This window comes from Brachyhypopomus gauderio, chromosome 2 (genome assembly GCF_052324685.1).
Source record: "Brachyhypopomus gauderio isolate BG-103 chromosome 2, BGAUD_0.2, whole genome shotgun sequence".
In the NCBI taxonomy this organism is placed as follows: Eukaryota; Metazoa; Chordata; class Actinopteri; order Gymnotiformes; family Hypopomidae; genus Brachyhypopomus; species Brachyhypopomus gauderio.
The window spans coordinates 1376330-1401624 of NC_135212.1; the positions used below are offsets into that span (position 1 = coordinate 1376330).

The 25295-nt window shown below is 49.0% G+C and overlaps 1 protein-coding gene across 2 annotated transcripts in view; it reads right to left on the reverse strand.

Moving 5' to 3' along the window:
* Positions 1-496: 496 nt before the first annotated feature.
* The window catches only part of srl (sarcalumenin), a 34129-nt gene continuing 9330 nt past the window's right edge, over positions 497-25295 (reverse strand). The window contains exons 3-7 of one of the 2 annotated variants that reach the window (XM_076981860.1): positions 24832-24927; positions 6973-7008; positions 4044-4160; positions 3582-3815; positions 497-2823 (exon numbers count right to left, since the gene is read on the reverse strand). In XM_076981860.1, the coding sequence (XP_076837975.1) occupies positions 2012-2823; positions 3582-3815; positions 4044-4160; positions 6973-7008; positions 24832-24927 (1295 nt within the window). In that variant the 3' untranslated portion in view covers positions 497-2011. The remainder of the gene's footprint in view (positions 2824-3581; positions 3816-4043; positions 4161-6972; positions 7009-24831; positions 24928-25295) is intronic. The other variant, XM_076981870.1, reaches the window with a different exon arrangement.

Here is a 25295-nt window from a genome sequence, read left to right on the forward strand (position 1 = left end):
AATAAGGATGACAGTTACTGTACTTATAGTTTCACAATATAAGCCTCCACTGTGCTTATGTGAACACATTTGAACTTGAGGTTACACAAACATAAGCCCACTGTACCCATGCTAGCATCAGTTATTTACAAACTACATCCTGTTTGTATGCATTGCTGCAAATTGTTACAAAGTGCAAGTAGAAATAAAAAATGCAGACAACAACACATTGTAGTCTGGGTCACGGACGTAATTTGGGGGGGCACATGTCCCCTGCACTTTTTCAAAAGGTTTTTGGTAAACCCCGCATCCCAGTTCTCAAGCCATTTGTGTCCCCCCCACCTATGAAATCAAAACTTCGTCCATGGTCTGGGTCGTAGACAGTAGACTGAACTCTATAGGCAACATATATCCAGTTCACATGAAATGCTCACTCTAGTGGATGTTGCATGCTATAACACTTTCATCAAGTCAAATAAATAAACAAAACAAGAATTGTGACGCTTTAGAAGAAATGTACCTGCCAAAAATCAATTACACCTTTATTATCATGATGTGGGTCAGAAATTGGCAGGGCCTGAAAACAAATGTAAAAAATAAAATGAAAACTTGCAATATTGCACCCAAAGGTGTGCTTGTGGTGCCTGAACATAATTTCAGAAAGCAACCATATTAATTAATAAGCCATCAACTGGGAAATACTGTATGACTGCTTAGTCTCTCTCTGTAATTGACCTTCAAGCAACACTCACAGGTTATTTCACACAGCAGTAACCGTAGCACAGGTCAAAGTTTAGTCTAGTCTCACAGCTTGCTCCGTTCTTCCAGCGGTTCAGTGGAGTCAGGGTTGTAAATGCGAAATGCAGCGTGAACAATAGGCACGTCCAGTTTTACTGTGGTTGACATGAGACAAAGGTCAAATGAATCAGATTTTTAATTACTGTGTTCTGTCACCAAAAGAACAGGCTTTTTCATGACCACAAACACTTTTATTGCTGTCAAGTCATTTGGACATTCCCATGAGCAAGAAATACTTAAAGCAAATCTAATATCTAAGTTTCATAACATCTGAAACAAGGAAGCAAACTCTTACCAGGAAAGCATGAAAACAAAGAATAGCTAATAAAATGACCTGTAGTAACGATTACAGAAGACCTATATGATTCACCTGGAAAAACAAAAATGCGAACAATTATTTTTTCTGATCCAAAACTGCGAACATATTTATAGAAAGAATTGTGTGACTGGATGTAATAGTCCTTTAACATCAGCTGTATCCTAACATGCAGCACAGTGGGGAAAAAAAGTTTTAACTAAGAAGAATCTTACAAGAAAAATACTGCCAAGTCTACTAAAGTGACAAAACCACCAAAACAGAATGAAATTAAAGAAAGCAACAACAAAAAAGAAACAAAATAAAACAACAACAGCAACAGAAAAGAGAATGTTTGTTACCATGAGCCGACCTGCTCATTTGCTCTTATAGACACTTTGTTTACAAAACTACAACCTTGGTAGATTTTTGTTTACAAATCTTACAAACAAGATTGTGACAGCTATTTCTTTCTTTCTATTTGTTTTATTTATTTAGGTTTTTTTTTATTCACATTCAAGGTAGCTTATACTGAATTTGTCAGTCTCAGGATTGTTTTTCTTTTTTTATGTGATTTTGTGTGATATTTCTTTTCCATGTATACACATTTTCTCTCCCAACTACAGACAGTTCATAAACGTAGTGCCCAAAAAGATGGAGAGGTGTTTTTTTGGTAAACACGTTCCTTTCACCTCATGGCTCCTGTAGTACCACCCATAACCGAATCGCCAAAGTCCCATTTTATCCGAGTTCCCCACCCCTTTCTTTTTCCCCCACTTAAAATGTAACCTTAAAGGATTCCCCTCGGTCTCTGAGACGGACCTGCGGCGGGGGCGGGATTTGTTTCAGCCACTCCTCTGCTACTGTTTTTCAAAGCTGCTAATTTCTTTTCATGCTTCTTGCTTCTCCAACCATCTCCTCCTTCCCTCTCTCCTTCTCTCAGTTTCGTCGATAGCGGTTCTTGGGTTTCTCCCCACAGCCGGTAGCCTCACAAGAGGACAGAGTTGGGTTCTTATTGGAGTTGATGCTGCTGAGAAGGCCTGGAAGATCCGCAGTAATGGCCCTCTCGATCTTGTCCAGCAGGCAGCCACCCATGTACGAGCACTGGGCTGAGAGCTGCTTGAAGCTGCTCACTGGGTTGATCCCAAAGAAGTCACGATAGGCATCACGGTTAGGCAGGTCAAACTTGCTGACATTTGTCTTGGCCAGAATAGATTTGAAAATGTAGAACTTGTCGGGGTCATCTACAATTTCTTTGAACACCAGCTCAGGGTCACTGAAGAAGCTCATCTTCTCCTTGAATGTCTGCACATAACGGTCCACCAGGAGACCATGGATGCGCACGCGAATGCCATGCTGACGGATGAAGGCGATCTTGTTCTCCAGTCGGTTCTCGATTACTTGATTCAGGTCTTCCAGCAGAGAGACTTCCTCACGTTTGAAGAGGTCACGGCTGGTGTCAGGGGCGTAATCGTAGGGCCAGAAGGAGCTGACATACACACGTGGAGGCTCAGTTACATTGATGAGGGGTGCCAAGCTCCAGAACAGGGCCCCATACACACGCATGAGATCTTGGGTTGCCAGGCTGTCTGCCTTGTTGAGGATGATGCGGATCTGGGACTCGCGACCTTTCAGCTGCTTAAAGAGCATCTCCAGCTCCAAGCCAACGTCCAGTTTGGTGGGGTCGAACACCACAAAGATAAGGTCTGCGCGATCAATGAACCACTGACACACATCATTGAAAGGATAACCTGTGAAGAAATAGAGAAGATTGGGTGGAAAGGTTGCCAGTAAAAACACAGTGGTTCCATGGCTGGCTGTTTTATTTAAAGCTAAATTGCTTGTTTAAGAAGCAATTAATACTTTAATAAAGCAATTTTGTACTGACAGTCGCATTCTACATGACTGATTGCTTAAGGTCATCTTTTCCTTGTGTGTGTGGTCATCATAAAATGTTTTCACTGTATTTATTCGTCATCTTACCTCGTTCTGTATTTATTCGTCATCTTACCTCGTTCTGAATTCATTCGTCATCTTACCTCGTTCTGTATTCATTCGTCATCTTACCTCGTTCTGTATTTATTCGTCATCTTACCTCGTTCTGTATTTATTCGTCATCTTACCTCGTTCTGTATTCATTCGTCATCTTACCTCGTTCTGTATTTATTCGTCATCTTACCTCGTTCTGTATTCATTCGTCATCTTACCTCGTTCTTACCTCGTTCATAAAATGTTTTCACTGTATTTATTCGTCATCTTACCTCGTTCTGTATTTATTCGTCATCTTACCTCGTTCTGTATTCATTCGTCATCTTACCTCGTTCTTACCTCGTTCATAAAATGTTTTCACTGTATTTATTCGTCATCTTACCTCGTTCTGTATTTATTCGTCATCTTACCTCGTTCTGTATTCATTCGTCATCTTACCTCGTTCTTACCTCGTTCATAAAATGTTTTCACTGTATTTATTCGTCATCTTACCTCGTTCTGTATTTATTCGTCATCTTACCTCGTTCTTGCTGCTTGCGGTTCTCGATGATTCCAGGCGTGTCCACAAATGTGACCCTCTCCAGGAGCTTGTGAGGCATCTCAATGCCCACCAACTTCTCCAGAAAGTTCTGGCCAAACTTCTCCAGGGGTGAAAAGGAGCGGGAGCTGTCGGCAGCCATGACGATCCCCTCCACAGAGCGAATCTTATCTCCATGCATGATCACGGTAAACTCTGAGGTTGTGGGTTCAGCTCCTGTAATACAAAAGATAGGAAATATAATAAGATGGTTTAGATGGTTAAGAAATATCCTAATAATACTAATAATAACAAGCAGATACAAGATGTGACGTTAGAATAAGAAAACAGTAATGGGTGTGTGTGTGTGTGTGTGTGTGTGTGTGTGTGTGTGTGTGTGTGTGTGTGTGTGTGAGTATTTATTATATTTGACCACATGAACAATATAGTTCTATAGGAACCTACCTGTATACAGCTGATATGGGGTGTCCAGAAGGCCTAGTAAATAGTTAATCATGGAAGATTTGCCCACACTCCAGGGCCCAAGGAAGAGCACCATGGGCTTGGAGGTGATCTCTCCATCTATGAAAGAGAGGAGCGGACAATTGACAAATGAGACATGAAGGTACCATGCAGTGCCTGCATGGAACACCTCCAGTTCTCAAGGTCACCACTATCTGCTTTCTTGTCTTCTTCTTATCGTTCATAATATTCCTAAAAGCTCCATTAAATTGTTCTATAAAGAAGCCTTGATGTGATTTCAGAGGGCCTGCAGTACTGATACTGCTTTCTGGAGATGTTCTTTACTACAACATGCTCAAGTAAGCCAGGAGTCTGATCAGTCTTTATCAGCACTTTAAGCATAAACCTCTTCTGGGCGGTCACATGAGCCATCATCATGCTTCTTAATTTGTGTTCATTAAAAATACATATTTAATAGACAGAGCAGGCAGTAAAAAACAGTCGGCCACGAGGAGGGCAGAGAGCTTCATGCATTGTGGTACAGCAGCGAGTGTCTCAGTCATAGCTGACTGCTCAGCTGCTGAATAATTGGAATTTTAGATGAAATTAATCATAACTCCGAACCACTGACAGCAGGCCACGTTATAAAACAGAAAGCACACAGCAAATGTGCCATCTGCCTCAGCTAACACTTTCAGGCACATAAAAAAATGTGAAGTGAAGCGTCATCCTCTCCAAGCAGACAGCACAAGCAGGGGCTCTGGATGGGATGAGACTCTGTGGCTGATGGGATGAGTTGTTCTCATGTTACGGGCTGTTCCTCTCATGTTCTAATGTTGTTCTCATGTTACGGGCTGTTCCTCTCATGTTCTAATGTTGTTCTCATGTTACTGGCTGTTCCTCTCATGTTCTAATGTTGTTCTCATGTTACGGGCTGTTCCTCTCATGTTCTAATGTTGTTCTCATGTTACGGGCTGTTCCTCTCATGTTCTAATGTTGTTCTCATGTTACTGGCTGTTCCTCACATGTTCTAATGTTGTTCTCATGTTACGGGCTGTTCCTCTCATTTTCTAATGTTGTTCTCATGTTACGGGCTGTTCCTCTCATGTTCTAATGTTGTTCTCATGTTACTGGCTGTTCCTCACATGTTGTAATGTTGTTCTCATATTATGGGCTGTTCCTCTCATGTTCTAATGTTGTTCTCATGTTATGGGCTGTTCCTCACATGTTCTAATGTTCTCATGTTACTGGCTGTTCCTCTCATGTTCTAATGTTATCATATTATGGGCTGTTCCTCTCATGTTCTAATGTTGTTCTCATGTTATGGGCTTTCCTCACATGTTCTAATGTTCTCATGTTATGGGCTGTTCCTCTCATGTTCTAATGTTGTTCTCATACTATGGGCTGTTCCTCTCATGTTCTAATATTGTTCTCATGTTACGGGCTGTTCCTCTCATGTTCTAATGTTGTTCTCATGTTACCGACTGTTCCTCTCATGTTCTAATGTTGTTCTCATACTATGGGCTGTTCCTCTCATGTTCTAATGTTGTTCTCATGTTACTGGCTGTTCCTCTCATGTTCTAATGTTGTTCTCATGTTACGGGCTGTTCCTCTCATGTTCTAATGTTGTTCTCATGTTATGGGCTGTTCCTCACATGTTCTAATGTTCTCATGTTATGGGCTGTTCCTCACATGTTCTAATGTTCTCATGTTACTGGCTGTTCCTCTCATGTTCTAATGTTGTTATCATATTATGGGCTGTTCCTCTCATGTTCTAATGTTCTCATGTTATTGGCTTTTCCTCACATGTTCTAATGTTCTCATGTTATGGGCTGTTCCTCATGTTCTAATGTTGTTCTCATGTTATGGGCTGTTCCTCACATGTTCTAATGTTCTCATGTTATGGGCTGTTCCTCTCATTTTCTAATGTTGTTCTCATATTATGGGCTGTTCATCTCATGTTCTAATGTTCTAATCTAATGTTGAGATACTTCAGCTAGGCACCAAAAATATGCAATGAGTAATTTAGTAACACAACAATAACAACAACAATATGACTAATACTACTGCAACTAATAATAACATAACCTTTATTTTTTGTCTAGAATATGAAAGGAAAAATGAAAGTTCAAAGTAGAAATAGAAAAACAAACAAACAAACAAAAACAATGGTGCTAAAATACATTAATACATTAATTAATTCAATAGTACATTAATTAAAGTAATGAAATTCATAAACTTGAGCTTACAACCTGTCTGCATTTCATACTAATACACACACTCACTAACCCTTGTGCCAATCACACACTTTGTTAAATGTACCTAGAACAGCTGTCCCTAGTTTCAGAGAACATTTTACCCATGTAACTTCTTATTTAATCCTCTTTAAGTACAATGCTACACTAAAAATAACAGAATGACAAATCTTATAAAACTCAAATATGACAAATTCAGTGACAATTTCATTTCTAAGATCCTTCCATTTTTTCAAGTGTAAGAGTTAATAAGAATTAATAAATGCAATTAGTTCATAATTAGTCAATTCGATTAATCAGATTAATTCAGTAGTGTGTCTAGACAAAAGTTTATCTTAGTTCCTAAAATGACAAATTATTCTAATTAGGCATTATTCATGAAAAAGAACCTGTTCCATAAAATCAATGTCAATTACACTAGGGCAATGGATAATGGACTCTCCAAGTGAGTAACGCACATTTTGGGCTTTTGAATGTTCAAAAGTCATGTGATCACACCTTAGGTGCCCCAGACAACACACAAAGTGACATGAAATGGAGCCCACAGCACTCATCCAAGGATGCACCCTTGAGCCCGTGGCTTGCTGGCCGATATTTGCTAGCGTTAAAGCTGCCAGGGGTGAGATGCTCAGATGCTCAGGCAGGCGCCATGCAGGAGGCTGCCCCGTCATACCCACCTGTGGCGGAGTCACCCAGCGTGCGTCCTGGGTACGCTGTTTAGTGGAGGTGGTGGGGACGGAGGTGAGGGACATAGGAGGAGTCAGGTGCGATGAAAACGGAATGGAAATGAACAGCAGAGTGAGGAAACATGAGAGGGCAAGAAAAAGAAAAGAAGAAACCAAAGAAAGAAAGATGAAAGGGAGGAAGGAAGGGGTGATGTTTTTCCTGTGGGGTACGATGAAGGTGAATGGATGGAGGAGAACGCAGTAGCTCTGTGGTTCAGAGGTGGATGTGATTAAGTCTCAACGTGATGTCAGAGAGTGGAGTGCGAGCGACCAGAGAGTGAACAGAGAGTGACCAGAGAGTGATGCGAGAGTGGAGAGATATCGTAGATTGCTCCCAGGTTTAAGTGAATTTTAATTTTGACAAGAACTGTCAAACTTGTGGATGTGTATTAGGTCTAAAATTAGATCAACAGTTTCGTCTCAGGCCGCAATCTCCTCTCAAATGCTCAAATCATTCAATCTCCTCTCAAATGCTCAAATCATTCAATAAACTTTCGGCGCCAGTTCGTTCTTTGCTCTCTCTCTCAGCCTTGTGTCAGAGCTCAAGTCCACCAGGGCCATCAGCTACTTCACTATTATTAATGTCACTATTGATGCCTGAAGGGAATTGGGAGAACACAAAAAATATATAAATATGCATAACATACTGTGCACATTCAATAGGAATCATGAATGCTTCCTCAAAAATGGATACTGTAACTTTGTAACTCTATAAATCTGTCATTATCCTATTAATCTTAGTAGGACATTCTCATGATACTGGATAAATGTTTATTATTTTGGTGAGTTTGAAGGGTTAGATACCATGCTGAACCACAAGGGGGCGAGTTTAATCTCAGGGTGCATAAGCTGACCACATTGGTTAGTGTAGAAAATAAAAACACAGTGAAAGTCACCCCTCAGTGGACACTCCACACTGTGCTATGGTTGTCCATGAGACATGTTAAATGTGGTAGGCTACTTTAAAACCACTTGAAATCACATACTACTATTTACTAATATATAGAAACTGATGTAAATTGAAACCGAGACATATTTTTGCCGGAGAAATGCATGGATTAGTTAATAGGGTCTATGACAAGTTGACCTCACTTCCTATACCATAGCTATAGGGACACTGTATTGGGGACACTAAAGTATTCATAAACTACTTATGAGAAGCAATTCTTTATTACACACACCTCACAGGTATGCTGTTAGCAACTAAAGGCTGTTACATCTGTTGCTATGCACAGTTTGTGCTGGCCCTTCATCAGCTCTTAATCAATGATCTGTTTCTGACCACAGGGCCAGTGCTGGTCAGATATTTTTGGGTGGCAGGCCACACTCAACCCAGCAGTAGCAGTGACTGGTGTAAAAATAACTCTCAGTACCATTCCAGCACCATGTGTGTTTGACTGCTGTATTCAGAATGGACCCACATAATATCTTGCCAGCAGTGATCAGAAACTACCCGGCGATGGATTCAAAAGAGGGTGATAGAAGGGGGTGGAGGGTGATAGAAGGGGTGGAGGGTAATAGAAGGGGTGGAGGGTGATAGAAGGGGGTGGAGGGTGATAGAAGGGGGTAGAGGGTAATAGAAGGGGGTGGAGGGTGATAGAAGGGGTGGAGGGTAATAGAAGGGGTGGAGGGTGATAGAAGGGATGGAGGGTAATCGAAGGGGGTGGAGGGTGATAGAAGGGGTGAAGGGTAATAGAAGGGGGTGGAGGGTAATAGAAGGGGTGGAGGGTGATAAAAGGGGTGGAGGGTGATAGAGGGGGTGGAGGGTAATAGAAGGGGGTAGAGGGTAATAGAAGGGGTGGAGGGTGATAGAAGGGGGTAGAGGGTAATAGAAGGGGGTAGAGGGTAATAGAAGGGGTGGAGGGTGATAGAAGGGGTGGAGGGTGATAGAGGGGGTGGAGGGTAATAGAAGGGGGTGGAGGGTGATAGAAGGGGTGGAGGGTGATAGAGGGGGTGGAGGGTAATAGAAGGGGGTAGAGGGTAATAGAAGGGGTGGAGGGTGATAGAAGGGGGTAGAGGGTAATAGAAGGGGGTAGAGGGTAATAGAAGGGGTGGAGGGTGATAGAAGGGGTGGAGGGTGATAGAGGGGGTGGAGGGTAATAGAAGGGGGTGGAGGGTGATAGAAAGGGGTAGGGGGTGATAGAAGGGGGTGGAGGGTAATAGAAGGGGTGGAGGGTAATAGAAGGGGTGGAGGGTGATAGAAGGGATGGAGGGTAATCGAAGGGGGTGGAGGGTGATAGTAAGGGGTAGAGGGTGATAGAAGGGGTGGAGGGTAATAGAAGGGGTGGAGGGTAATAGAAGGGGTGGAGGGTGATAGAAGGGGTAGAGGGTGATAGAAGGGGGTGGAGGGTGATAGAAGGGGGTGGAGGGTGATAGAAGGGGGTGGAGGGTGATAGAAGGGGTGAAGGGTAATAGAAGGGGGTGGAGGGTAATAGAAGGGGGTGGAGGGTGATAGAAGGGGTGAAGGGTAATAGAAGGGGGTGGAGGGTAATAGAAGGGGGTGGAGGGTGATAGAAGGGGTGAAGGGTAATAGAAGGGGGTGGAGGGTGATAGAAGGGGGTGGAGGGTGATAGAAGAGGGTGGAGGGTGATAGAAGGGGTGGAGGGTAATAGAAGGGGGTGAAGGGTAATAGAAGGGGGTGGAGGGTAATAGAAGGGGGTAGAGGGTAATAGAAGGGGTGGAGGGTGATAGAAGGGGGTGGAGGGTGATAGAAGGGGGTGGAGGGTAATAGAAGGGGGTAGAGGGTAATAGAAGGGATGGAGGGTGATAGAAGGGGGTGGAGGATGATAGAAGGGGGTAGAGGGTAATAGAGGGGGTGGAGGGTGATAGAAGGGTGTGGAGGGTGATAGAAGGGGTGGAGGGTAATAGAAGGGGTGGAGGGTGATAGAAGGGGGTAGAGGGTGATAGAAGGGGGTGGAGGGTAATAGAAGGGGTGGAGGGTAATAGAAGGGGGTGGAGGGTGATAGAAGGGGTGGAGGGTGATAGAAGGGGTGTAGGGTAATAGAAGGAGTAGAGGGTAACAGAAGGGAGTAGAGGGTGATAGAAGGGGGTAGAGGGTAATAGAAGGGGGTGGAGGGTGATAGAAGGGGGTGGAGGGTAATAGAAGGGGGTGGAGGGTAATAGAAGGGGGTGGAGGGTGATAGAAGGGGGTAGAGGGTAATAGAAGGGGGTGGAGGGTGATAGAAGGGGGTGGAGGGTGATAGAAGGGGTGAAGGGTAATAGAAGGGGGTGGAGGGTGATAGAAGGGGGTGGAGGGTGATAGAAGAGGGTGGAGGGTGATAGAAGGGGTGGAGGGTAATAGAAGGGGGTGAAGGGTAATAGAAGGGGGTGGAGGGTAATAGAAGGGGGTAGAGGGTAATAGAAGGGGTGGAGGGTGATAGAAGGGGGTGGAGGGTGATAGAAGGGGGTGGAGGGTAATAGAAGGGGGTAGAGGGTAATAGAAGGGATGGAGGGTGATAGAAGGGGGTGGAGGATGATAGAAGGGGGTAGAGGGTAATAGAGGGGGTGGAGGGTGATAGAAGGGGGTGGAGGGTGATAGAAGGGTGTGGAGGGTGATAGAAGGGGTGGAGGGTAATAGAAGGGGTGGAGGGTGATAGAAGGGGGTAGAGGGTGATAGAAGGGGGTGGAGGGTAATAGAAGGGGTGGAGGGTAATAGAAGGGGGTGGAGGGTGATAGAAGGGGTGGAGGGTGATAGAAGGGGTGTAGGGTAATAGAAGGAGTAGAGGGTAACAGAAGGGAGTAGAGGGTGATAGAAGGGGGGTAGAGGGTAATAGAAGGGGGTGGAGGGTGATAGAAGGGGGTGGAGGGTAATAGAAGGGGGTGGAGGGTAATAGAAGGGGGTGGAGGGTGATAGAAGGGGGTAGAGGGTAATAGAAGGGGGTGGAGGGTGATAGAAGGGGTTGGAGGGTGATAGAAGGGGTGAAGGGTAATAGAAGGGGGTAGAGGGTGATAGAAGGGGGTGGAGGGTAATAGAAGGGGGTGGAGGGTGATAGAAGGGGGTGGAGGGTAATAGAAGGGGGTGGAGGGTGATAGAAGGGGGTAGAGGGTGATAGAAGGGGTGGAGGGTGGTAGAAGGGGGTAGAGGGTGATAGAAGGGGTGGAGGGTAATAGAAGGGGTGAAGGGTAATAGAAGGGGGTGGAGGGTGATAGAAGGGGTGAAGGGTAATAGAAGGGGGTGGAGGGTGATAGAAGGGGTGAAGGGTAATAGAAGGGGGTGGAGGGTAATAGAAGGGGGTGGAGGGTGATAGAAGGGGTGAAGGGTAATAGAAGGGGGTGGAGGGTAATAGAAGGGGGTGGAGGGTGATAGAAGGGGTGAAGGGTAATAGAAGGGGGTGGAGGGTGATAGAAGGGGGTGGAGGGTGATAGAAGAGGGTGGAGGGTGATAGAAGGGGTGGAGGGTAATAGAAGGGGGTGAAGGGTAATAGAAGGGGGTGGAGGGTAATAGAAGGGGGTAGAGGGTAATAGAAGGGGTGGAGGGTGATAGAAGGGGGTGGAGGGTGATAGAAGGGGGTGGAGGGTAATAGAAGGGGGTAGAGGGTAATAGAAGGGATGGAGGGTGATAGAAGGGGGTGGAGGATGATAGAAGGGGGTAGAGGGTAATAGAGGGGGTGGAGGGTGATAGAAGGGGGTGGAGGGTGATAGAAGGGTGTGGAGGGTGATAGAAGGGGTGGAGGGTAATAGAAGGGGTGGAGGGTGATAGAAGGGGGTAGAGGGTGATAGAAGGGGGTGGAGGGTAATAGAAGGGGTGGAGGGTAATAGAAGGGGGTGGAGGGTGATAGAAGGGGTGGAGGGTGATAGAAGGGGGGTAGGGTAATAGAAGGAGTAGAGGGTAACAGAAGGGAGTAGAGGGTGATAGAAGGGGGTAGAGGGTAATAGAAGGGGGTGGAGGGTGATAGAAGGGGGTGGAGGGTAATAGAAGGGGGTGGAGGGTGATAGAAGGGGGTAGAGGGTAATAGAAGGGGGTAGAGGGTGATAGAAGGGGGTAGAGGGTAATAGAAGGGGGTAGAGGGTAATAGAAGGGGTGGAGGGTGATAGAAGGGGTGGAGGGTGATAGAGGGGGTGGAGGGTAATAGAAGGGGGTGGAGGGTGATAGAAAGGGGTAGGGGTGATAGAAGGGGGTGGAGGGTAATAGAAGGGGTGGAGGGTAATAGAAGGGGTGGAGGGTGATAGAAGGGATGGAGGGTAATCGAAGGGGGTGGAGGGTGATAGAAAGGGGTAGAGGGTGATAGAAGGGGTGGAGGGTAATAGAAGGGGTGGAGGGTAATAGAAGGGGTGGAGGGTGATAGAAGGGGTAGAGGGTGATAGAAGGGGGTGGAGGGTGATAGAAGGGGGTGGAGGGTGATAGAAGGGGGTGGAGGGTGATAGAAGGGGGTAGAGGGTGATAGAAGGGGTGGAGGGTGGTAGAAGGGGGTAGAGGGTGATAGAAGGGGTGGAGGGTAATAGAAGGGGTGAAGGGTAATAGAAGGGGGTGGAGGGTGATAGAAGGGGTGAAGGGTAATAGAAGGGGGTGGAGGGTGATAGAAGGGGTGAAGGGTAATAGAAGGGGGTGGAGGGTAATAGAAGGGGGTGGAGGGTGATAGAAGGGGTGAAGGGTAATAGAAGGGGGTGGAGGGTAATAGAAGGGGGTGGAGGGTGATAGAAGGGGTGAAGGGTAATAGAAGGGGGTGGAGGGTGATAGAAGGGGGTGGAGGGTGATAGAAGAGGGTGGAGGGTGATAGAAGGGGTGGAGGGTAATAGAAGGGGGTGAAGGGTAATAGAAGGGGGTGGAGGGTAATAGAAGGGGGTAGAGGGTAATAGAAGGGGTGGAGGGTGATAGAAGGGGGTGGAGGGTGATAGAAGGGGGTGGAGGGTAATAGAAGGGGGTAGAGGGTAATAGAAGGGATGGAGGGTGATAGAAGGGGGTGGAGGATGATAGAAGGGGGGTAGAGGGTAATAGAGGGGGTGGAGGGTGATAGAAGGGGGTGGAGGGTGATAGAAGGGTGTGGAGGGTGATAGAAGGGGTGGAGGGTAATAGAAGGGGTGGAGGGTGATAGAAGGGGGTAGAGGGTGATAGAAGGGGGTGGAGGGTAATATAAGGGGTGGAGGGTAATAGAAGGGGGTGGAGGGTGATAGAAGGGGTGGAGGGTGATAGAAGGGGTGTAGGGTAATAGAAGGAGTAGAGGGTAACAGAAGGGAGTAGAGGGTGATAGAAGGGGGTAGAGGGTAATAGAAGGGGGTGGAGGGTGATAGAAGGGGGTGGAGGGTAATAGAAGGGGGTGGAGGGTAATAGAAGGGGGTGGAGGGTGATAGAAGGGGGTAGAGGGTAATAGAAGGGGGTGGAGGGTGATAGAAGGGGGTGGAGGGTGATAGAAGGGGTGAAGGGTAATAGAAGGGGGTGGAGGGTGATAGAAGGGGGTGGAGGGTGATAGAAGAGGGTGGAGGGTGATAGAAGGGGTGGAGGGTAATAGAAGGGGGTGAAGGGTAATAGAAGGGGGTGGAGGGTAATAGAAGGGGGTAGAGGGTAATAGAAGGGGTGGAGGGTGATAGAAGGGGGTGGAGGGTGATAGAAGGGGGTGGAGGGTAATAGAAGGGGGTAGAGGGTAATAGAAGGGATGGAGGGTGATAGAACGGGGTGGAGGATGATAGAAGGGGGTAGAGGGTAATAGAGGGGGTGGAGGGTGATAGAAGGGGGTGGAGGGTGATAGAAGGGTGTGGAGGGTGATAGAAGGGGTGGAGGGTAATAGAAGGGGTGGAGGGTGATAGAAGGGGGTAGAGGGTGATAGAAGGGGGTGGAGGGTAATAGAAGGGGTGGAGGGTAATAGAAGGGGGTGGAGGGTGATAGAAGGGGTGGAGGGTGATAGAAGGGGTGTAGGGTAATAGAAGGAGTAGAGGGTAACAGAAGGGAGTAGAGGGTGATAGAAGGGGGTAGAGGGTAATAGAAGGGGGTGGAGGGTGATAGAAGGGGGTGGAGGGTAATAGAAGGGGGTGGAGGGTAATAGAAGGGGGTGGAGGGTGATAGAAGGGGGTAGAGGGTAATAGAAGGGGGTGGAGGGTGATAGAAGGGGGTGGAGGGTGATAGAAGGGGTGAAGGGTAATAGAAGGGGGTAGAGGGTGATAGAAGGGGGTGGAGGGTAATAGAAGGGGGTGGAGGGTGATAGAAGGGGGTGGAGGGTAATAGAAGGGGGTGGAGGGTGATAGAAGGGGGTAGAGGGTGATAGAAGGGGTGGAGGGTGGTAGAAGGGGGTAGAGGGTGATAGAAGGGGTGTAGGGTAATAGAAGGAGTAGAGGGTAACAGAAGGGAGTAGAGGGTGATAGAAGGGGGTAGAGGGTAATAGAAGGGGGTGGAGGGTGATAGAAGGGGGTAGAGGGTAATAGAAGGGGTGGAGGGTGATAGAAGGGGGTAGAGGGTAATAGAAGGGGGTAGAGGGTGATAGAAGGGGGTAGAGGGTAATAGAAGGGGGTAGAGGGTAATAGAAGGGGTGGAGGGTGATAGAAGGGGTGGAGGGTGATAGAGGGGGTGGAGGGTAATAGAAGGGGGTGGAGGGTGATAGAAAGGGGTAGGGGGTGATAGAAGGGGGTGGAGGGTAATAGAAGGGGTGGAGGGTAATAGAAGGGGTGGAGGGTGATAGAAGGGATGGAGGGTAATCGAAGGGGGTGGAGGGTGATAGAAAGGGGTAGAGGGTGATAGAAGGGGTGGAGGGTAATAGAAGGGGTGGAGGGTAATAGAAGGGGTGGAGGGTGATAGAAGGGGTAGAGGGTGATAGAAGGGGGTGGAGGGTAATAGAAGGGGTGGAGGGTGATAGAAGGGGGTGGAGGGTGATAGAAGGGGTGAAGGGTAATAGAAGGGGGTGGAGGGTGATAGAAGGGGGTGGAGGGTGATAGAAGAGGGTGGAGGGTGATAGAAGGGGTGGAGGGTAATAGAAGGGGGTGAAGGGTAATAGAAGGGGGTGGAGGGTAATAGAAGGGGGTAGAGGGTAATAGAAGGGGTGGAGGGTGATAGAAGGGGTGGAGGGTGATAGAAGGGGGTGGAGGGTAATAGAAGGGGGTAGAGGGTAATAGAAGGGATGGAGGGTGATAGAAGGGGGTGGAGGATGATAGAAGGGGGGTAGAGGGTAATAGAGGGGGTGGAGGGTGATAGAAGGGGGTGGAGGGTGATAGAAGGGTGTGGAGGGTGATAGAAGGGGTGGAGGGTAATAGAAGGGGTGGAGGGTGATAGAAGGGGGTAGAGGGTGATAGAAGGGGGTGGAGGGTAATAGAAGGGGTGGAGGGTAATAGAAGGGGGTGGAGGGTGATAGAAGGGGTGGAGGGTGATAGAAGGGGTGTAGGGTAATAGAAGGAGTAGAGGGTAACAGAAGGGAGTAGAGGGTGATAGAAGGGGGTAGAGGGTAATAGAAGGGGGTGGATGGTGATAGAAGGGGGTGGAGGGTAATAGAAGGGGGTGGAGGGTAATAGAAGGGGGTGGAGGGTGATAGAAGGGGGTAGAGGGTAATAGAAGGGGGTGGAGGGTGATAGAAGGGGGTGGAGGGTGATAGAAGGGGTGAAGGGTAATAGAAGGGGGTAGAGGGTGATAGAAGGGGGTGGAGGGTAATAGAAGGGGGTGGAGGGTGATAGAAGGGGGTGGAGGGTAATAGAAGGGGGTGGAGGGTGATAGAAGGGGGTAGAGGGTGATAGAAGGGGTGGAGGGTGGTAGAAGGGGGTAGAGGGTGATAGAAGGGGTGTAGGGTAATAGAAGGAGTAGAGGGTAACAGAAGGGAGTAGAGGGTGATAGAAGGGGGTAGAGGGTAATAGAAGGGGGTGGAGGGTGATAGAAGGGGGTAGAGGGTAATAGAAGGGGTGGAGGGTGATAGAAGGGGGTAGAGGGTAATAGAAGGGGGGTAGAGGGTGATAGAAGGGGGTAGAGGGTAATAGAAGGGGGTAGAGGGTAATAGAAGGGGTGGAGGGTGATAGAAGGGGTGGAGGGTGATAGAGGGGGTGGAGGGTAATAGAAGGGGGTGGAGGGTGATAGAAAGGGGTAGGGGGTGATAGAAGGGGGTAGAGGGTAATAGAAGGGGTGGAGGGTGATAGAAGGGGGTAGAGGGTAATAGAAGGGGGTAGAGGGTGATAGAAGGGGGTAGAGGGTAATAGAAGGGGGTAGAGGGGTAATAGAAGGGGTGGAGGGTGATAGAAGGGGTGGAGGGTGATAGAAGGGGGTAGAGGGTAATAGAAGGGGGTGGAGGGTGATAGAAGGGGGTAGAGGGTAATAGAAGGGGTGGAGGGTGATAGAAGGGGGTAGAGGGTAATAGAAGGGGGTAGAGGGTGATAGAAGGGGGGTAGAGGGTAATAGAAGGGGGTAGAGGGTAATAGAAGGGGTGGAGGGTGATAGAAGGGGTGGAGGGTGATAGAGGGGGTGGAGGGTAATAGAAGGGGGTGGAGGGTGATAGAAAGGGGTAGGGGGTGATAGAAGGGGGTGGAGGGTAATAGAAGGGGTGGAGGGTAATAGAAGGGGTGGAGGGTGATAGAAGGGATGGAGGGTAATCGAAGGGGGTGGAGGGTGATAGAAAGGGGTAGAGGGTGATAGAAGGGGTGGAGGGTAATAGAAGGGGTGGAGGGTGATAGAAGGGGTAGAGGGTGATAGAAGGGGGTGGAGGGTAATAGAAGGGGTGGAGGGTGATAGAAGGGGGTGGAGGGTGATAGAAGGGGTGAAGGGTAATAGAAGGGGGTGGAGGGTGATAGAAGAGGGTGGAGGGTGATAGAAGGGGTGGAGGGTAATAGAAGGGGGTGAAGGGTAATAGAAGGGGGTGGAGGGTAATAGAAGGGGGTAGAGGGTAATAGAAGGGGTGGAGGGTGATAGAAGGGGGTGGAGGGTGATAGAAGGGGGTGGAGGGTAATAGAAGGGGGTAGAGGGTAATAGAAGGGATGGAGGGTGATAGAAGGGGGTGGAGGATGATAGAAGGGGGTAGAGGGTAATAGAGGGGGTGGAGGGTGATAGAAGGGGGTGGAGGGTGATAGAAGGGTGTGGAGGGTGATAGAAGGGGTGGAGGGTAATAGAAGGGGTGGAGGGTGATAGAAGGGGGTAGAGGGTGATAGAAGGGGGTGGAGGGTAATAGAAGGGGTGGAGGGTAATAGAAGGGGGTGGAGGGTGATAGAAGGGGTGGAGGGTGATAGAAGGGGTGTAGGGTAATAGAAGGAGTAGAGGGTAACAGAAGGGAGTAGAGGGTGATAGAAGGGGGTAGAGGGTAATAGAAGGGGGTGGAGGGTGATAGAAGGGGGTAGAGGGTAATAGAAGGGGTGGAGGGTGATAGAAGGGGGTAGAGGGTAATAGAAGGGGGTAGAGGGTGATAGAAGGGGGTAGAGGGTAATAGAAGGGGGTAGAGGGTAATAGAAGGGGTGGAGGGTGATAGAAGGGGTGGAGGGTGATAGAGGGGGTGGAGGGTAATAGAAGGGGGTGGAGGGTGATAGAAAGGGGTAGGGGGTGATAGAAGGGGGTAGAGGGTAATAGAAGGGGTGGAGGGTGATAGAAGGGGTAGAGGGTAATAGAAGGGGGTAGAGGGTGATAGAAGGGGGTAGAGGGTAATAGAAGGGGGTAGAGGGTAATAGAAGGGGTGGAGGGTGATAGAAGGGGTGGAGGGTGATAGAAGGGGGTAGAGGGTAATAGAAGGGGGTGGAGGGTGATAGAAGGGGGTAGAGGGTAATAGAAGGGGTGGAGGGTGATAGAAGGGGGTAGAGGGTAATAGAAGGGGGTAGAGGGTGATAGAAGGGGGTAGAGGGTAATAGAAGGGGGTAGAGGGTAATAGAAGGGGTGGAGGGTGATAGAAGGGGTGGAGGGTGATAGAGGGGGTGGAGGGTAATAGAAGGGGGTGGAGGGTGATAGAAAGGGGTAGGGGGTGATAGAAGGGGGTGGAGGGTAATAGAAGGGGTGGAGGGTAATAGAAGGGGTGGAGGGTGATAGAAGGGATGGAGGGTAATCGAAGGGGGTGGAGGGTGATAGAAAGGGGTAGAGGGTGATAGAAGGGGTGGAGGGTAATAGAAGGGGTGGAGGGTGATAGAAGGGGTAGAGGGTGATAGAAGGGGGTGGAGGGTAATAGAAGGGGTGGAGGGTGATAGAAGGGGGTGGAGGGTGATAGAAGGGGTGAAGGGTAATAGAAGGGGGTGGAGGGTGATAGAAGGGGGTGGAGGGTGATAGAAGAGGGTGGAGGGTGATAGAAGGGGTGGAGGGTAATAGAAGGGGGTGAAGGGTAATAGAAGGGGGTGGAGGGTAATAGAAGGGGGTAGAGGGTAATAGAAGGGGTGGAGGGTGATAGAAGGGGGTGGAGGGTGATAGAAGGGGGTGGAGGGTAATAGAAGGGGGTTAGAGGGTAATAGAAGGGATGGAGGGTGATAGAAGGGGGTGGAGGATGATAGAAGGGGGTAGAGGGTAATAGAGGGGGTGGAGGGTGATAGAAGGGGGTGGAGGGTGATAGAAGGGTGTGGAGGGTGATAGAAGGGGTGGAGGGTAATAGAAGGGGTGGAGGGTGATAGAAGGGGGTAGAGGGTGATAGAAGGGGGTGGAGGGTAATAGAAGGGGTGGAGGGTAATAGAAGGGGGTGGAGGGTGATAGAAGGGGTGGAGGGTGATAGAAGGGGTGTAGGGTAATAGAAGGAGTAGAGGGTAACAGAAGGGAGTAGAGGGTGATAGAAGGGGGTAGAGGGTAATAGAATGGGGTGGATGGTGATAGAAGGGGGTGGAGGGTAATAGAAGGGGTGGAGGGTAATAGAAGGGGTGGAGGGTAATAGAAGGGGTGGAGGGTGATAGAAGGGGTAGAGGGTGATAGAAGGGGGTGGAGGGTAATAGAAGGGGTGGAGGGTGATAGAAGGGGGTGGAGGGTGATAGAAGGGGGTGGAGGGTGATAGAAGGGGTGGAGGGTGATCGAAGGGGGTGGAGGGTGATAGAAGGGGTGGGGTATAGAAGGGGTGAAGGGTAATAGAAGGGGGTGGAGGGTGATAGAAGGGGTGAAGGGTAATAGAAGGGGGTGGAGGGTAATAGAAGGGGGTGGAGGGTGATAGAAGGGGTGAAGGGTAATAGAAGGGGGTGGAGGGTAATAGAAGGGGGTGGAGGGTGATAGAAGGGTGTGAAGGGTAATAGAAGGGGGTGGAGGGTGATAGAAGGGGGTGGAGGGTGATAGAAGAGGGTGGAGGGTGATAGAAGGGGTGGAGGGTAATAGAAGGGGGTGAAGGGTAATAGAAGGGGGTGGAGGGTAATAGAAGGGGGTAGAGGGTAATAGAAGGGGTGGAGGGTGATAGAAGGGGGTGGAGGGTGATAGAAGGGGGTGGAGGGTAATAGAAGGGGGTAGAGGGTAATAGAAGGGGTGGAGGGTGATAGAAGGGGGTGGTGAGGGTGATAGAAGGGGGGTAGAGGGTAATAGAAGGGGTGGAGGGTGATAGAAGGGGGTGGAGGGTGATAGAAGGGTGTGGAGGGTGATAGAAGGGGTGGAGGGTAATAGAAGGGGTGGAGGGTGATAGAAGGGGGTAGAGGGTGATAGAAGGGGGTGGAGGGTAATAGAAGGGGCGGAGGGTAATAGAAGGGGTGGAGGGTGGGGTGATAGAAGGGGGTGGAGGGTAATAGAAGGGGGTAGAGGGCAATAGAAGGGGGTGGAGGGTGATAAAAGGGGGTGGAGGGTGATAGAAGGGGGTAGAGAGTAATAGAAGGGGTGGAGGGTGATAGAAGGGGGTGGAGGGTAATAGAAGGGGGTGGAGGGTGATAGAAGGGGTAGAGGGTGGTAGAAGGGGGTAGAGGGTGATAGAAGGGGGTAGAGGGTAATAGAAGGGGGTGGAGGGTGATAGAAGGGGTGGAGGGTGATAGAAGGGAGTAGAGGGTGATAGAAGGGGGTAGAGGGTAATAGAAGGGGGTGGAGGGTGATAGAAGGGGGTAGAGGGTGATAGAAGGGGGTGGAGGGTGATAGAAAGGGGTAGGGGGTGATAGAAGGGGGTGGAGGGTAATAGAAGGGGTGGAGGGTAATAGAAGGGGGTGGAGGGTGATAGAAGGGATGGAGGGTAATCGAAGGGGGTGGAGGGTGATAGAAAGGGGTAGAGGGTGATAGAAGGGGTGGAGGGTAATAGAAGGGGTGGAGGGTAATAGAAGGGGTGGAGGGTGATAGAAGGGGGTAGAGGGTGATAGAAGGGGTGAAGGGTAATAGAAGGGGGTGGAGGGTAATAGAAGGGGGTGGAGGGTGATAGAAGGGGGTAGAGGGTAATAGAAGGGGGTGGAGGGTGATAGAAGGGGGTGGAGGGTGAAAGAAGGGGTGAAGGGTATAGAAGGGGGGTGGAGGGTGATAGAAGGGGGTGGAGGGTGATAGAAGAGGGTGGAGGGTGATAGAAGGGGTGGAGGGTAATAGAAGGGGGTGAAGGGTAATAGAAGGGGGTGGAGGGTGATAGAAGGGGTGGAGGGTAATAGAAGGGGGTGAAGGGTAATAGAAGGGGGTGGAGGGTAATAGAAGGGGGTAGAGGGTAATAGAAGGGGTGGAGGGTGATAGAAGGGGGTGGAGGGTGATCGAAGGGGGTGGAGGGTGATAGAAAGGGGTAGAGGGTGATAGAAGGGGTGGAGGGTAATAGAAGGGGTGGAGGGTAATAGAAGGGGTGGAGGGTGATAGAAGGGGTAGAGGGTGATAGAAGGGGTGAAGGGTAATAGAAGGGGGTGGAGGGTAATAGAAGGGGGTGGAGGGTGATAGAAGGGGGTAGAGGGTAATAGAAGGGGGTGGAGGGTGATAGAAGGGGGTGGAGGGTGATAGAAGGGGTGAAGGGTAATAGAAGGGGGTGGAGGGTGATAGAAGGGGGTGGAGGGTGATAGAAGAGGGTGGAGGGTGATAGAAGGGGTGGAGGGTAATAGAAGGGGGTGAAGGGTAATAGAAGGGGGTGGAGGGTAATAGCAGGGGGTAGAGGGTAATAGAAGGGGTGGAGGGTGATAGAAGGGGGTGGCGGGTGATAGAAGGGGGTGGAGGGTAATAGAAGGGGGTAGAGGGTAATAGAAGGGATGGAGGGTGATAGAAGGGGGTGGAGGATGATAGAAGGGGGTAGAGGGTAATAGAGGGGGTGGAGGGTGATAGAAGGGGGTGGAGGGTGATAGAAGGGTGTGGAGGGTGATAGAAGGGGTGGAGGGTAATAGAAGGGGTGGAGGGTGATAGAAGGGGGTAGAGGGTGATAGAAGGGGGTGGAGGGTAATAGAAGGGGTGGAGGGTACTAGAAGGGGGTGGAGGGTGATAGAAGGGGTGGAGGGTGATAGAAGGGGTGTAGGGTAATAGAAGAGTAGAGGGTAACAGAAGGGAGTAGAGGGTGATAGAAGGGGGTAGAGGGTAATAGAAGGGGGTGGAGGGTGATAGAAGGGGGTGGAGGGTAATAGAAGGGGGTGGAGGGTAATAGAAGGGGGTGGAGGGTGATAGAAGGGGAGTAGAGGGTAATAGAAGGGGTGGAGGGTGATAGAAGGGGGTGGAGGGTGATAGAAGGGGTGAAGGGTAATAGAAGGGGGTAGAGGGTGATAGAAGGGGGTGGAGGGTAATAGAAGGGGGTGGAGGGTGATAGAAGGGGGTGGAGGGTAATAGAAGGGGGTGGAGGGTAATAGAAGGGGGTGGAGGGTGATAGAAGGGGGTAGAGGGTGATAGAAGGGTGGAGGGTGATAGAAGGGGTGTAGGGTAATAGAAGGAGTAGAGGGTAACAGAAGGGAGTAGAGGGTGATAGAAGGGGGTAGAGGGTAATAGAAGGGGGTGGAGGGTGATAGAAGGGGGTGGAGGGTAATAGAAGGGGTGGAGGGTGATAGAAGGGGGTGGAGGGTGATAGAAGGGGTGGAGGGTGATAGAAGGGGTGGAGGGTGATAGAAGGGGGTGGAGGGTGATAGAAGGGGTGGAGGGTAATAGAAGGGGTGAAGGGTAATAGAAGGGGGTGGAGGGTGATAGAAGGGGTGAAGGGTAATAGAAGGGGGTGGAGGGTAATAGAAGGGGGTGGAGGGTGATAGAAGGGGTGAAGGGTAATAGAAGGGGTGAAGGGTAATAGAAGGGGGTGGAGGGTAATAGAAGGGGGTGGAGGGTGATAGAAGGGGTGAAGGGTAATAGAAGGGGGTGGAGGGTAATAGAAGGGGGTGGAGGGTGATAGAAGGGGTGAAGGGTAATAGAAGGGGGTGGAGGGTGATAGAAGGGGGTGGAGGGTGATAGAAGAGGGTGGAGGGTGATAGAAGGGGTGGAGGGTAATAGAAGGGGGTGAAGGGTAATAGAAGGGGGTGGAGGGTAATAGAAGGGGGTAGAGGGTAATAGAAGGGGTGGAGGGTGATAGAAGGGGGTGGAGGGTGATAGAAGGGGGTGGAGGGTAATAGAAGGGGGTAGAGGGTAATAGAAGGGGTGGAGGGTGATAGAAGGGGGTGGAGGGTGATAGAAGGGGGTAGAGGGTAATAGAAGGGGTGGAGGGTGATAGAAGGGGGTGGAGGGTGATAGAAGGGTGTGGAGGGTGATAGAAGGGGTGGAGGGTAATAGAAGGGGTGGAGGGTGATAGAAGGGGGTAGAGGGTGATAGAAGGGGGTGGAGGGTAATAGAAGGGGTGGAGGGTAATAGAAGGGGTGGAGGGTGATAGAAGGGGGTGGAGGGTAATAGAAGGGGGTAGAGGGCAATAGAAGGGGGTGGAGGGTGATAAAAGGGGGTGGAGGGTGATAGAAGGGGGTAGAGAGTAATAGAAGGGGTGGAGGGTGATAGAAGGGGGTGCAGGGTAATAGAAGGGGGTGGAGGGTGATAGAAGGGGTAGAGGGTGGTAGAAGGGGGTAGAGGGTGATAGAAGGGGGTAGAGGGTAATAGAAGGGGGTGGAGGGTGATAGAAGGGGTGGAGGGTGATAGAAGGGGTGTAGGGTTAATAGAAGGAGTAGAGGGTAACAGAAGGGAGTAGAGGGTGATAGAAGGGGGTAGAGGGTAATAGAAGGGGGTGGAGGGTGATAGAAGGGGGTAGAGGGTGATAGAAGGGGGTGGAGGATGATAGAAAGGGTAGAGGGTAATAGAAGGGGGTGGAGGGTATAGAAGGGGGTGGAGGGTAATAGAAGGGGGTGGAGGGTGATAGAAGGGGGTAGAGGGTAATAGAAGGGGGTGGAGGGTGATAGAAGGGGGTGGAGGGTGATAGAAGGGGTGAAGGGTAATAGAAGGGGGTAGAGGGTGATAGAAGGGGGTGGAGGGTAATAGAAGGGGGTGGAGGGTGATAGAAGGGGGTGGAGGGTAATAGAAGGGGGTGGAGGGTGATAGAAGGGGGTAGAGGGTGATAGAAGGGGTGGAGGGTGGTAGAAGGGGGTAGAGGGTGATAGAAGGGGTGTAGGGTAATAGAAGGAGTAGAGGGTAACAGAAGGGAGTAGAGGGTGATAGAAGGGGGTAGAGGGTAATAGAAGGGGGTGGAGGGTGATAGAAGGGGGTAGAGGGTAATAGAAGGGGGTAGAGGGTGATAGAAGGGGGTAGAGGGTAATAGAAGGGGGTAGAGGGTGATAGAAGGAGGTGGAGGGTGATAGAAGGGCTGTGGTCTGTGACTGTACACTGATGTAATGCAGTGGCCCATGAGAGCAGATTGACAGTCCTGTTTCTAATAAACTGGGTTGACTTGATGTTTAGTGTTCTCTCTCTCTCTCTCTCTCTCTCTCTCTCGCTCTCTCTCTCTCTCTCTCTCTCTCTCTCTCCTTCTCTCTCTCGCTCTCTCTCTCTCTCTCTCTCTCTCACTCTCCTTCTCTCACACTATCAGATGTGCCACCATTCCATGTCTTATGACCCATGACCAGCCTTTGGTTCACATGTTGGAAGTCAATGTATTTGTTCATCATTGCTAAAGGTCAGTCAACATTTACATTTATGGTGAAGACAGAAGTAAGAATCTGTTTGAAAAGGTGTATAGAACATAAAAAACTTGAATAGACTGGAATAAAATAGAAAAACAAACACATGGACAGTTAGCAGTTGCCTGGATGATGTTATGACTAATGAAGCTGTGAGACTCTCAGACTGGGTTCAGTCAGCTCTAACTCAGTCAGCCAATCACAAAAACCTGCACAACTGATGCTGCCTGTCAGAAGGACACGAGGGTGTATCTAATAGTTACTTGCAGTACGTAGCATTTGTATTTATGCTCACACCAAAGTTTTGCTGATGCGGTGTAGAAAGAGGAGGCTGTGGTAATTCATTAGTGTCTTCTCAGTGCCAATTTTGTCTCATACCGCTTAAACAGCTGAACTAAGCACTATGGCACATCGAGCAAACAACAAATCTTTCTCTTGCATTCTTTTCATGTAGCTCTGAAAATGCCATGCAACATAAAAATATTTAGAGCTCGCCCTTTTATACATATATATTTCTAATATACATCTGGTCAGTGTGACATATTTCATAAAGCCTAAAATCACAGAGGCTGATACAAAATTATACCCAGTTTGTATAACTGCAAAAATCTCTGTATCATATCTATGACTATCAATGACTTTGCATTGAAATTCTATTGACGTTTCATTGACATTCTATTGACATTCTATTGACGTTTCATTGTTGTTATTGATATGCATTTCCCACATGATTTGTGTTAGCGCCATTACATTCTCAACTGTTTAAATCTGGGCTTCTCTTTGCAATGATTTTATTGTTACTTTTTTGACCCCAACCACACACACACACACACACACACACACACACACACCTCCTACCTCATGCGTTGCACGAGGACACAGTGATGTGAATATGTGGCAGTGCTGCATGAATGAGATTTGGCCCACTGACTACACACACTGGTCAGGGGTCAGGGGTCAGGGGTCAGGCATTTAGCAGACATTTACATTTACGGCATTTAGCAGATCGTATCCAGAGTGACGCAAGCAAGTAAGTACCTGAGATTTCATGCTGTCTGAGTTCATTGTACTTGTAGGCCTGTTCCATGGGCTTGATGGAGTTGTGGTATATCTTCCTCAGTCTCTGCAGAGCAGCTGGACAATAGAGAGGGCAAATGACAACAGATAAAAGAAGGCAGAGTGAACAATTTAGTGCATAAACATTGAGAGATCTGTGAAATGGTGTGAATGAGGAAAGACAGATATAGGATTGTGTACAAATTGAAAAATATATATAATTTTGTCCACATAAATGCTGAATGTATTAATTCTCCTTGACTGAGTTGTTCTTTAAACATTCTTCAGTGCATGTCCCGATTTATTGTACAGATCATCAGTATGTGTAGCTTATTTGGGAATAATGATGTAATGGTGTACATATAGTCAAATGTTGCCATCTTACAGATTACTACATGGGAAAAGCCTGTATATTTTTTCATGTTTCTGTGTATGTACTTGTAATT